General features: G+C 40.0%; 1 protein-coding gene across 4 annotated transcripts in view; it reads left to right on the forward strand.

The window, feature by feature from the left end:
* Positions 1–13,861, forward strand: part of pdzd2 (PDZ domain containing 2) — a 116,975-nt gene that overhangs the window by 89,079 nt on the left and 14,035 nt on the right. For 2 of the 4 annotated variants that reach the window (XM_033620026.2, XM_078170971.1), the window contains exons 18-20: positions 1,274–1,439; positions 5,850–6,805; positions 6,985–7,129. In XM_033620026.2, coding sequence (XP_033475917.2) covers positions 1,274–1,439; positions 5,850–6,805; positions 6,985–7,129 — 1,267 coding nt within the window. Of the gene's footprint in view, positions 1–1,273; positions 1,440–5,849; positions 6,806–6,984; positions 7,130–11,536; positions 11,605–13,861 lie in introns of all 4 variants that reach the window. The other 2 variants (XM_078170972.1, XM_033620027.2) reach the window with 2 other exon arrangements.

Here is a 13,861-nt window from a genome sequence, read left to right on the forward strand (position 1 = left end):
TTAATGTCTTTGTGTGTTTTTAAATTTTGTATGTGCTTTTATGGAACCCGAGTCTGTTCAATAAACTTGATTGATTGAACTTGATTGATTGAAAAAAAATAACTTTTCATATTCTACAGTTATATCCTCCTAGAGTTGCGCCTTGTTTGTAGGTTTGCCAATATTAGTGATTATGGTATTATTTTGCAGTCTGCACGGTGTTGTGTAAAATATTACCTGTAGGCACATTCATAAACTTAATTAGGCATAGCCCTAATTAAATATTTTGCTTATGATGAATTTATCATTATCATTATTTTAAATTAACTTACATTGAAGCCATTATTTCCATGTTCTTAATCTTTTAATTTTATCCTGAATTTTGCAGCAATTTGTAAAGTCTGTTTTAATGTGAGGGCTATAAATTAATCATCAATTATCTGTCTCGTGTTTTATAATAATGACTGAAATATCACCGCAATGATTGTTTGCAAGTAGGCCTACATGTAAGTTCTGTAGTTTAATACCCGGGCATAAGGAACCTTTTCAAAGCTTTATCAGGCAGCAGTCAGTCAGCGGGTCAGTGAGCATGCTACCCGTGATCCTGAGGGTCGGAGTCTCTGTAACTATGGCAACGATAACGCTGAGTGACAGACTGGTCATTCTGTGACATTCTCCTCTGCAAATTCTGATTTGATATTTTCCTGCTGTGTCTCTTGAAACTCTTTTGGTTTAATATTACTCATGTCATTCCAAGCATGTGAAAGCATAGTTTGTGCAGTAGGGAAGGGTTTGCACAGTAATGCAGGATAAATTGTACCTCATACTGAATCAGTAAAGGACAGTGCATTTTATTTTTCAATATGGGCTGATTGTATTATACGGGACGGGTGGCAACCCTAGCCACTATATTCTCATTATGGGTGACAAATGAAGTACGCTGCTGGCATAGGTATCACTTTAAGGGTACAGCCAGCAGTCTTCTTCCTCCCTGCCTCTTGATGGCACAATGCTGTTTCCAGTTGTATTAACACCAACAGTTGTTGATCAGAGAAATAGAATAAAATCAAAAGGCATCAGATAGCCTTTCATCTGATAGACACAGGTTGTGACCATTGTTTCTGACCAGCAACATATTTAAAGTTCAGTAGTTCATTCTCGGTGGATGTTTGGCCAAATAGGAACATTTTCATTTGAATAGCTTATTGTGGAAAAACTACTTAGAAAATTTGTGGGTGTGTTTTTCTGATTTTTCTTTCCCCTGATATGTTCTTGTATTTTCACATGTCTGTAGCAGGGGTCATTGAGCTCAGAGACAGAGTTATCTCAGTACTTCTCTCAGGATTCTTCCAGCCAGTCCTTCCTGTCTGAATCCATGCTGATTGGCTCCAACAGCGATGAGGCGCTCCACCAGCAGAGCTGCAGTGCCTCAATGGATGACAACTCAACACAGCCACATGGTAAAAATTTCACCCATTTAAATACCACAGAAAAGTTTTAATCCTGGTGCCCTGGGCAGGGACTAAATTTAGCTCTAAAGTGACCTTGAAACCAGATTAACTGAAAATGGCTTTGTCATGTATGGGTTAGCCAGTTTAGAATGGACTCAAATGAAACCCTGAAGGAAGATTTTAGTTACCCCAGGATTAAAGATAGTCTTAAATGAAATCTTAGTGGACACAGGTTTAAAGGTCTAATGTCCATAATTTAGTGGCATCTAGTAATGAGGTTGCAGATTACAACCAACTGAAATTTTCCAGTGTTCCAAATGTGTAGGAGAACTACAGTGGCCAACACGGATGGCCCTCTGTAGAGCCTTGCACTCAGTTAGATGACCAGTTTCTGAGACCCATGTCTTTTGTTAATAAGAATGCTGAGGAAGACTTGAGTGTGTTCAGATGACAATATTTTTTATATTGTGCAGTAGAAAGGAGTATATTCACCTAAACTAGGACTGACTGTTTTTGCATTTTTATTTCACTATTCTAGCATCACTTTAAATTCAATCAAACATGTTTTCATTTCATGCTCCCCTCAAGGTATTTTATCTTTAGCTCGTGAAATTGAAAGGCCATTGTTTCATGATTGTTTTTCACACTGTTCCCCACAGTTGACCAGATGTAAACAGTCTATACTGAGGCTTGTCAAACCGTATCAGGTTACCTGCCTCTAAAAAATTGACAGCAAGTGTTTAACTTTATTTAAAGGGTAGTTTCTGCATTTTTTTAACCTGGACCCTATTTTCCTATGCTTTTGTGTCTGAGTGACTAATGGGAACAACAATTTTAAAACTGGTCCAGCATTTAGTGAAGCTGCTACAAACAGGTTGCAATGTAACTTTTATGGGCAATTGAGCACCGCCAATGTACTTCCACTAAAAGTGCTTGTTTTGCCACTAATAGGTTCAGACCATTGTTCTAAGTGTCTGACAACATGGAAAGGAGCCTTACAGAGGTCAACCTCTCTGTTAAAGAGTAAGATCCTTTTTGATCACCAAACCTAACAGATTCCATTTAGTTAACTATACTTTTATCATTGTAACACACTTCATTCAAAGTCAATAAAAGCAAAAGAAAACTCAAAAGAGAATCCCGTTCATCTCTCCACTGTTCCAAAAATCACCAACTCTGGTTTGGTTAAAATTAACCCTTATTTCAACCAGTAAGACATGCCTAAATGACTGTTCATTTAAATGGATTGTGGTGGGTTTTGTGATGAGGATTTTAAGGCCACCTCTGGTTAAGCAAAAAGGATGTTATCCCTTAACCAAAAGGTCTACCTCTATAGGGATTCTTTCAATAATGTTGTCAGACCATTAGAATGACAATCTGAGCCTGTTAGTGGCAAAAACAAATACTTTCAAAAGGTGGAGGGTGCAGACATGCCCTGAGTGGTTACATTGCACTCTGCTTCATGGCTGCCAGCTGCAACAGCCTTACTCAGTACTGAATTTAAAAAATCGTTGCTCCAGTTAGTCACTTAGGCACAAAAACATAGGAAATTAGGGTCCAGGTTGGAAAATAATGACGTTACCCTTTTACTTTAAGACATACTAAAATTGGTGTGGATATGTTAAAATGAGGGTTATAAATCACAAAATTACAGTCAACTACTTAATCTGTCATTAGGCATACAGGAATTATTAATTCACCAGTGGATGTGCATCTGTGGATGTGGATCTTATGGGACTGGGTGGTGTGACAGTACTTTCTTGTTCCAAACTTACTTTATTTATTTTTAGTCACAAGCTATGTTTCCATCCAAAAGTGATTTGAATCAGTGGGATGTGCGCATTACAAGAAATATGAATCCTGTGTGTTTTCATTAAATGTATGGACTATGGTGAAAACTACGAACTCGCGCGAGTTTTCCACAGAACCGGAAACAAAACAAGTCTTGCATTCTTCTTCTACGTTTTCTGGCGGTTGGCAACCAGCTTGTAAATGCATTACCGCCTTCCCGACCCGGAGTGTGGATATCACCATGGAGAGAGGTGCGCTACGTCAAACTTAATTTGAACATAACTATTTCCATCCCCCATTTTGCCAATCAAATTTTTTTCAAATCAACCAAAACCCGGCTAAAGCGAGCGTATTTTAGTTTGTGCGAATCAGGGGATTTTAATTCGAATTTTGGCGTTTCTATCATAATTTTCCTATGTGATCCTTCTAGATGCGCATCTAAACAGGCTGATGGAAACATGGCTACAGTGTGATTGGTTTGTTTGTATAAGTGGCTCATAGCAGCAGTCACACTTTACGAATGTGGTTATTTCTCACACTGTCAGAATTATAACACAGACTTGGTTATTGGTCGCCAAAGTTCTGAATCAGTCATCTGTGGGCATACCCCACAGTGTGATTAAGGTACCCTGTTGCAGATTGATGGCCAAAGATGTGTTGAAGGGCAACTTAAAGGGATAGTGCACCCAAAAATCAAAATTCAGCCATTATCTACTCACCCTCATGCTGAGGAAGACTCTGGTGAAGTTTTAGAGTCCTCACATCCCTTGCGGAAATCGGCGGGGGAAGCGGCCAGCACACCTAATGGCAGACAGCGCCCCAGACTAACGTCCAAGAACACAAAATTGAATCCACAAAGTATCTCCATACTGCTCATCCATAGTGATCCAAGTGTGCTGCAGCCCCGACATAAAAAGTTGTTTCGAAAAACGTCATTTGAACTCTGTTTTTAGCCTCACTGTAGCCTGTAGCTCTGACTGCTTCTCTGTGCTCCGCGCTCACGTGTGCGCGCTCAGGGTGATCTGTGATACACGGTCTCTGAAGAGCAGCAGTCTCGTCAGTACTGATGTCCAGATTCTCAAGTGCAGGCATCGCCAATTCCCAGTCTGAGCAGCAAAGACTTTCCTCATCCGTTGGCATTGCTTTGCATTTGAAACAACTACACCACCAGGTTTCCAGTGCCGACTCCGGTATTCTGCGGCTGGCTGAAGGTTAGGCTCATGAGCTGTAGCGGCTGCTTCGTCCAGTAGCCTGAGTTCCATGCATATACTCGGGCTCAAACAAATACGGCTCAACAAAGAAATGCTGTTCCTCCTCAGTTTCAAAGTCTTCAGACATGTTGGGCTGTCCTTTGCTAAAAGACCGTAGTGCAAATTATCTTTTAACTACTGTGGTTACCGTTGTCTCTCCCTGTGGTGCACGTGTCACATGATGTAAATACGGGTGAGCAAAGCTCATGCTTTCGCTGGAGTAACTAAGTCTTGCTCAAGAAGACGTCTGGTTCTAAAATCTCATGGACATTAAAAATCTGTTAGAGATAACACGAAGCTAAACTTTCTGTACTCCAACACAACAAATTCTTTCCAACTCTCACTAACATTTCCATCATTGTTTTTCCTGCAACAAGTCACCTCTCAAGAGACTATGGAACGTATGGAAAAAAGGTTCATATCTCTGTAGGGTCTTTTCTGTAATGTTGTCAGATGCTTCTAATAAAAATGTGAGCCTTTTGCTGCAGCTGCAGCAGTCTCTCTATACTGGACCAATTTCAAAACTTGTCTCCGATAGTCAAAAAGTATAATATATGGAAAATTGGGTCTAAAGTTTTTCTTGAACTTTTGTATGGAACAGCCCAAAATTGGCATTAATCCAAACATAGTGTGTGCCAAATTAAAAGGAAGGAGTAAGTGTTCTACATTATCGCCTAGCCCTGATTTAATTCAAACCCCAAATGGCCTCATATTGTAAAAAGGTTTAAATGTAACGACCTCAGACACGAAACTGGTGGACTCAAATGCACGACTAGCAGTAGGTTTAACAAAAGTATTTTACTTGGCAAAATCAATTTAAACAAAAGGCGCTCTCAAGGAGAATATACAAAGTTCAAAACAAAACACTCACAATGAGGATAAAAAGAAAATCACAACTTAGAATCAAACCTGATAACATGAAAACCTGGCATCACACAGACTGAACAAGACGAACTGGCAACAAGACAAAGGGAGACAAGGGAGACATTTATACATGAGGTAGGGGAACACAGGTGAAACCAATCAGGGGTGGGGTAGACAATCACAATGGCGGGAAAATCACACAAAGGGAGGAAGTCAGGGTCTGAAATGAGAGGGAAAAGGTGAGTACAAAATAAAACAGGAAGTGCACGACGAGACTGGACATGAGTGACTTTAACTTAACATAAAGTGCTCATGACAACAAAGGACTAAACATGAAACTAAACTAAGGCATGACATAAAATATGAAACACTAAACATGAACATGAATAAAATTAACATACTTGAGGAGACACAACATTAAATGCTTTGTGACATCATGTCAACTTTGTCTGATTTATTAGGCAATGAAAATTTGTTAACCTGTTAATTGTTGTTACCTTCATCTGTTTCTCAGCATTCACCTCCTCTCTGTCAGAAGTGGAGAGTGGCTGTGTCTACAACACATCACAAGACAAGACCCCATTTCCTCTAAATCACCATGTAGAGACAGTTTGCCAGCCCACTGCTGTCTCCAGCCCCACCTCAGCACGAAGCCCACTACTCCGTCAGCGACGGGTGATGTGCTTTGATGATGGGCTCAGCGATGATGAGGACTCCGACACAGCAGGAAACACTGGGCTCTTCAGGAGGCCAACAAAATCTGACTGTCTTAACTTCAGTGATGCCCAAACATCCGAAATTTCCAAAACTGATTCAGCAGTTGTAACTGCTACATCATCATTAGATATAAATGGAAATAGTGAGAATGGTGGGGATTTGCAGAGGTGTGGAAGCCGTGATGTGACAACACCACTCTGTGGTAGTTTGTCACAGTGTGTGGAAGGTATTACCAATTCTGAGTCAGCTGGTTCTGAGTCACCTCTCATACCTGTCCGCTGCTCCGTGGACCACAAAGCAGGGGTGGCAGGTAGTCCGGGCTGTGGATCACATAATTTGACCATCAGTAATGAGAACTATACAAATCAAGATGATGGACAATTGGAGTCAAAGCGCTCCCCCAAGCTTGAGCATAAAGCAGTGACAAGGGTCAAAAGTATGATGAGCATTGAAGCACCAAACCTGCTTCAGCAGCAAAAGACCAAAACTGATGAGCCCTCTCCAGGCTCAGGCCCATCACCACCCCCTCCCAACGCCACACAGTGTGGAAGAAACCCTCAGACTCCTGGTGGGTTGGTACCCCATCAGCACTGTAAGAAGGGAGATGGCAGTGAGCTCATAGGCGTTTGTACCATAGACACTGTGACCCTAAGGAGAAGTGAGGACGAGTCGTTCGGGCTTGACTTGGAGATAATGTCATCCCCTCTGAAAGTTGTCATTGCTGGGCTAAAGCCTGGAGGTGCAGCAGAAAGGGTACGTCTGATGTTTTCATCTTCATATCAGTCCAGTATCAGTGAATGAATAGACCTTATGCCAAACCTCTCAATTTCAAATTAATTTGACATGTCATGGTGTTTGCGGCTTAAGTACTGGCGATACTTTCACTCAGTAAAAACCTTAATTTTATCTCTTTTGTTTAATTGGACATCTAGGAATCTACAGGCAAACTGTGTCCTGGAGATGAGATTGTAAAAATTGGAGAATCATTGGTGTGCTCCACTACTTACCAAGAAATCTGTGAGCTCATGCACAACCTTCCCATTATGCTGTCTTTGGAAATTAAGAGACCAGTTTCAGGTAAGAGCTTGAATTAGAATCACTTCACTCTGGAGTTATCCAGCATCAGTGTGCTACTCTTGTGTTACCATAGGACTCCACAGGGTTCCTGATGTAGAGACAGAGGCAAAGAAAACGCAGAGAAGCTCATCAAAACAAAGAGTTGAACCTGGTTTGCAACAAGGCAGTGTGATGTTGTCTGGCAATGCCCTTTGTTAGCCTTGGCATATAAATGGACAAAATGCCGATATATTTCAACCTGGTGTATTTACCAAAAGTATGACTATTGTGACTCTATGGCTTGTGCTAACTCTGCACTCACAAACTCTGTTGTACATTTGAGGAAATGAGCACTCACAAAAACAGCATTATTTGGGCAAACTGTATAAGCCTGCTAGAGTTTTACAAATAATCATTTCAAGCACTCATCTCTGAGTCTGTGCAACAGACAGAAAGGGACACAGAAAGTATCACCCTGGAGTAATCATGTTGGCTAAAAAAATGAAGTGATGACATTTTATATCCAAAAGGTCAGAGGTCAGCTTCACCTTTACATCATAATGTTCTGCATAAAACACTTTTCTGGCCATTATTCACTGTCATATCTCAGGAACAGAAGGGGAAATATTTGGTAAATGGTAAAAGGACCTTCCCTTGTATAGTGCACTTCTAGTTATCTGACCACTCAAAGCGCTTTTCACACTATGGGCTCTAGTTTCCCGGCACAGCGCAGGGTGGCGAACCCCGCGCAGAGCTAGTTTCGGGCAGCGCAACCCGAGGCGTGCTCAGTTTGGTAGTTTGGCAGACCGAGGTGCGCTGAAATGGGTGTGGCGGCGCAGCAGGGGGAGGTGTCGACAGATCCAGCTTGGCGCAGTGACAGTTTTGTGCCAAAAGACTTCGTCGAAGGTGCGCTAAAAGCTCGCCAGCTGAAACCAGGTCTACTGTCAGCGCAGGCGGAGCGCAGCCGGTGTAAGCCGAAGTTTGGCTGACCGGCGGACAGTGCGCACACGTCACCAAAACCTCACAGGCAGGTTTCCAGAATATCAGGCATATTAATAATGCAATAAATACCCCAAAAAACACTATTCAATGCAACTATCTGCAATCAGTACATAAATGTATCTCTATATCGACTGTCCCGTCACATCTGATGTCAGATCAAAGGGGATTGGCACCGTTTGGCATGTTTGGCACGCGTAATGGAAACCCAACCTGATTTGATTAACACAGCTGCAAACTAATGAGTTCTCATCCCTCTCAGCCAACCACAAACAGCCACAGCATCAGATAGGGAGTATATATTCAGCAACTGTCATCTTAGAAAAGTCAAAAGAAAAGAAACAGAGTGAGACTACGAGAGAGAAAGAGAGTGCGCGCGCACGAGAGAAACGCAATATTGATTTACAATTGTGGTGACTTCCTCCCAGGCTACCTTTGCATCATCAGCCCGTGGAGGACCTCCCGGACCAAAACATCAGTTTCCTCCTGGGAGAAGTTTGGCCGTCTGACGCTGCTGCTCTCTTCTGCCATGGCGAATTGAGTAAACTCTCATCACGCTTCGTGCGGTGCATTTAAGGGCGAGGAGAGGGGCTCATTTGATTGGTGTGATGTGTGTAAAACCCACTACACACCTTAGCTTAGCCCTGTAAGACCCAGATATAGAAAAAAATGAGCAATTTTTTTTTTGACCTCTCAGATATTGTTTTAGGAGGCCTCTGATGTAGAAATCAAAGAGTGTTCAAATTTTTTACATTCTAGTAAGTTTTTAGGGAAATGTTGTAAATTTGCAACGTTGGGCATAGTTGGGAGCAGAACTTCTGTTTGTACTCATTTTGTCTGAACAGATATACAGAACATTTAAGTATTCATTTGCAGGGTTGATTGCTTACTTAGCCCCATAACAGTATATATCATGAGTAATAATCACACAACAATCATAGTTTTATGAATAAGCATTTATAAATAAAAATATTGGAAAAAAATATATTTACAAAACTTTTTCCTCCGTCACTTTCAGTGTGGTTTACTACATTCAAACAATACTGTTTGGCTGGCCTATTATGCTCTCTGCTTATCATACTAAAAGGAACACATGCATCCCCCCAGAGCACTTACAGGTTCACATTCAAGACCATTCGCACCTGTCCCTGAACAATGCAACAGGCATTGGATCGTTAAATTCATGGGCTAAAGAGATACTGTTGGTCCACTGATCCCAATTAAGGTGATAAAAACCTTTGGATGATGGCAAATACATTCAGTCTCTTATTTTCATTTTCAAGACCATATCACATTACATACAATAACAGAAGGATGGCACACGGCGTGGCCAAAGTACAACCAATGTTACTCAAACAGAGGAAGAACGTCCTTTAGACAAAACACCCAGTTAACAGATGACTTTAGATGGACGGTTCAAATAATACTTTGGCTAATACCTTTCTCTGGAAGTCATTAAGCTTCATTCTGACATTCAAACTGAATATGAAACTCATGTCCCACACCATCATCATCGTCATCATCATCACAGAGGTTACAGATCCTCTGGTTTCTGTCCAGCCCGTCACATCTTCACTGACTTCAGGAATTCTGGTGTTATTTACTCTAAAGTTACAAACAGTTTCTGTTTTTCATGCCACAGATCCTTCTCCAGTTTAAACTCTTGTTTAAATATATATTATATACCACATGATGTCACACTGCTGAGCTCACTTTACCACTTTTGTATTAGCCTCTGTTCATCAGTTAGTTTGAACCAGCTGATGTTGTTACACTTTGGTGTAGTGATGGGCAAAGCAGTTCTTTAGATGTTACTGAATCACTAAAGGAACACATGCATCCCCCCAGAGCACTTACAGGTTCACATTCAAGACCATTAGCACCTGTCCCTGAACAATGCAACAGGCATCCCCCCAACAAATCCAGAACATTCAGAACCCGTTTTTCGATCTCCTAATGCTACAAACTGCTGCTTGGGCAACACTGAGAAAAATAGCTCAGGATCATTTAGAAGTTAAAAAACAAACAAAAAACTACAAAGATACAGGGAGTTTCAAATACTGCTATAGATGTTGGAGTTTCAGATACCCCATACAATTTATTCATGTATTTAATTATGGTCTAAGCTAAACTAAGTAAAAATTTAACAGAAAAGCACATTTAGAGCTTCGTTACAATGAATCATCTAATACTTTAAATTTCTACTACATTTTTTTCAATTTATGACCATGTGAGAAGTGCAGTGACCTTATGTAATGTGTAAGGAAGCACAGGCTATTTTGACTACCACACTGACCCAACGTTGTAGAATTACAACATAGACATAACAAGCTATAAATCAAATTTGATGAATGTTTTCCAAAATAACTAAATATGTACATGTTCTAGACATTGTAATAAACACAAAAAAAATATTTAAGGAATTTTACTTACTTTAATCCTGACAAATCCAGTCATGCAAAAAAAGGAGATGAGCTCAACGGGAAGTTTGCAGGTAGAGTGAGTTCATGGCCAGATGACCAGACCTATAAACACTTCTTCTATCCAATAGCATTGTGAGGACGAACAGTAGGACCCATTAACTATGTAAATGTGGTTTTGAGAAAAAAAAAACATTTGCAGGCCTTTTTTTAGAATTGTTAAAAGTGATGTTGTAAATTTGCAACAATGGGTTTTACAGGGTTAGAGTAGTTGCGCCAGGCGCACGGTGTGCCAAACTTGCAAAATCCGCCTGGCCACACCCAGTTGGCAAAGCGCAGGTGCGCTGCGCCCCCGCCTCGCCCGGTCTGCGAAACTAGAGCCCTATGACTCACATTCAACCATTCACACACAGGTGGCCGAGGCCACCACATAGGGTGCAACCTGCTACTCAGTTTTTTTAACACGTTTTCACACTGATGGAACAGCCATTGGGGTTCCGTATCTTGCTCAAGGATGCTTTGACATGCTGGAGGGGCTGGGGATCAAACCACTGATCTTCTGATTGTTGGATCACCTGCTCTTAGCTGCCACAGCTGGCCCAGATATATATATATATATATATATATATATATATATATATATAATACAAATATATATACAAAATTTAGTTTGTTGAGCCAGTGACTATACAAACGTGCACCAGGGAAAAGTGCACTGTTAATGTTGGTTTTAACAAACATGTTGATACATTTTAGACCCCAAAAAGGGGTGGCTAAATGTGATTTCAGTTGGACTTCAAATAAATTTGTGGTTTGATGCAGTGTGCAGATGTTTTTCCTTTTGCTGTTATTTTCTAAAGCCTTGCCCCTTCATGTGGTGTGATGGCGTATATTATTTTATGTGTATGATGCATCTTTTGACTAGTGCTTACAAGCCATTAGTGGCAGAATCCTACACAGTCTGCCTTTAAATAGAGCACCATTTCTTTCCCTTTTATGCCGACCTAAGATGTAGGATCAACCCTCCCTCATTTACCTCCCCAAAGCAACCTGCAAGATTCTGGCTTTCTATCCATGGTGACTATTTCATACAGTATCTTTTACCTTTAGTTACCTATACCATATTTACCACGTAGCTTAACTCCCTGTATGTCCTTGTATGTCTCATATTGAGAATTTGATGGTGGAGTAGTGTAAATCTTAATTTAGAGTAGCATAGATATTGCTGTGGATCACTGTTTCTTGGCTGCCAACAGAGAGTTTTATCAAGGATTTTACCAAACAGGGTGCTTTCTATTAGATTAGAATCTTTTTGTAAAAAAAATTAACATCTACACATGAATTCCAACATTTTTGGATTGCTGTTTAAGAGTTTAATTTAAAGGGATAGCTCAGATTTTTTGAAGAGGGGTTGTATCCATGTCAGACTCCAGCCTGCTTCTCTAAACTGGGGGCATGCCAACCGCCATCTACTGTAGGTAATACATTGACTTTGGATAAGTATCTCATACAACCCACTTAAAAAAATCTGAACTATCCCTTTAATTTAGTAGCTCTATACAGATAGAATTACAGTTTTATATGATGAAAGAAAAAAGATATGTCACTCCTCTGACTCTTAACGTTTCCACACTGAATACCTGTTCTTTTCAGTTTTTAACAGACAGGTCCTTAAGTCCTCTTCTTTACATGTTATCAGATTAATCTGTTAAATGAGAGACAGCAACATAAGAACTACTCAGGTGACATCCTGGAGCAACCACAGCAATGTCTTTGGTACCTTTTTTTCTGAACTAATCAATTAATTTCTGTCAACCCAACCATAGACACATGCACACAGATTTTAAGTCTTTGCTGACATAATCTAACACCTCTGATGGAGCATATAGTATGTAGTTACAATGTTCTATGATATGCCTGCATGCATGGCTTCTTCTTATTTTATGAATCCCCAAAGTGTACATTCTGATAGTTCAATGGCCCAGCAGTAACTGTTTATAATAATATATTTAGTCTATATGAAGTCTCAGTTTGACTAAAGTTACAATGATGTTTAAAGCAATCTGTTATGCAATAGCTCTCATTCTATTTGAGGTTTTTCTGCCTGTGAGTTTCATTGGGCAGATTGTTATTGCTCTGGTCTAAAAATTTGCAATCAGCCCTCTTTGTCAGTTAGTTCCATTAAAGAGGTTTTGAGCTTGCCTCTATTTAAATCACAGATCTTAAAGGTCCAGTGTGTAGGATTTTGGGAGATATATTGGCAGAAATAGATTACAGTAGTCATATGAATATTTTCATTAGTGTATAACTACACAGAAATAATAATCATTCTGTCTCATTCATGAAATGTTAGTAGATCTGAGAGTCGATTTAGCCTTGGTGCTAAAAACCTACACCGGATTCATGAACACCGCAGAAAACCCAGATTTGATCATGGGCACGTGTGTATGTTCATGAATACCATTTAAAATGCACACTCCCTCTAGTCAGCAATTAGCATACATTCCCGCCCACGAATACCTAGTGACTACCATATGTGGAGGTGATAGGTACTATATATAGCTGCAAACCAGCAGACCAGCAAACATGGTGCAAACAGAGACTGAAGTTAGCCTGGTTGAAGTGGAGATGAGAAAAAATATTTTATATATATATAGAAGGTACAGTGATACATGTGTTATATTAAATGTTAAATCTCTATACATACTGACAGCCATCACTGATAGCTTAGTGTTTGGTCAGTAACATGAGTCTCACATTCTCGCCATTCAAACAGTTCTGGGAGTGGGAACAGGATGTCAGAAATGTAGAAGTGTATTAAGTGGATTTAAATAACCCATCGACATTTTTGAGAAACCTAATCTGAAGTTTAAATCTGCTAAATGCCAACTAATTAAGCTAAATATGTTATATTAATAATCTTTTGTCATGTTTAATTTATGTGTTTCAAAGGCATTTGTGTATTATGAACATAACAGCACAATATGAAGTGAAATTGTAATTTCTAATAATGACAAGCAATATTTATATGCATTCTTTATTTACACAGAAGCAGGAGAAGATTTTGTTAGTGCCTACGAAACAATCAGAGCTACTAACATATTGATTAATGCCTAAATACATATAAATTTCCTTCTGCCAGCAGTTTACACACAAATTTGTTCTGCTCACATTTCATGAATGAGATCCAAAGTGTCTTTGTTACTTTTTATTTTTATGTCTACATATGGAGCCGGTTCTCTTCCACAGAGTCCACCATGATGTTTCTACAGTAGCCCAGAACAGACAAACCCAACACTGGCTAGATAGGATCATTCACATTTTTGTGTCAACC

The sequence above is a fragment of the Epinephelus lanceolatus genome, chromosome 9, assembly GCF_041903045.1.
Source record: "Epinephelus lanceolatus isolate andai-2023 chromosome 9, ASM4190304v1, whole genome shotgun sequence".
In the NCBI taxonomy this organism is placed as follows: Eukaryota; Metazoa; Chordata; class Actinopteri; order Perciformes; family Serranidae; genus Epinephelus; species Epinephelus lanceolatus.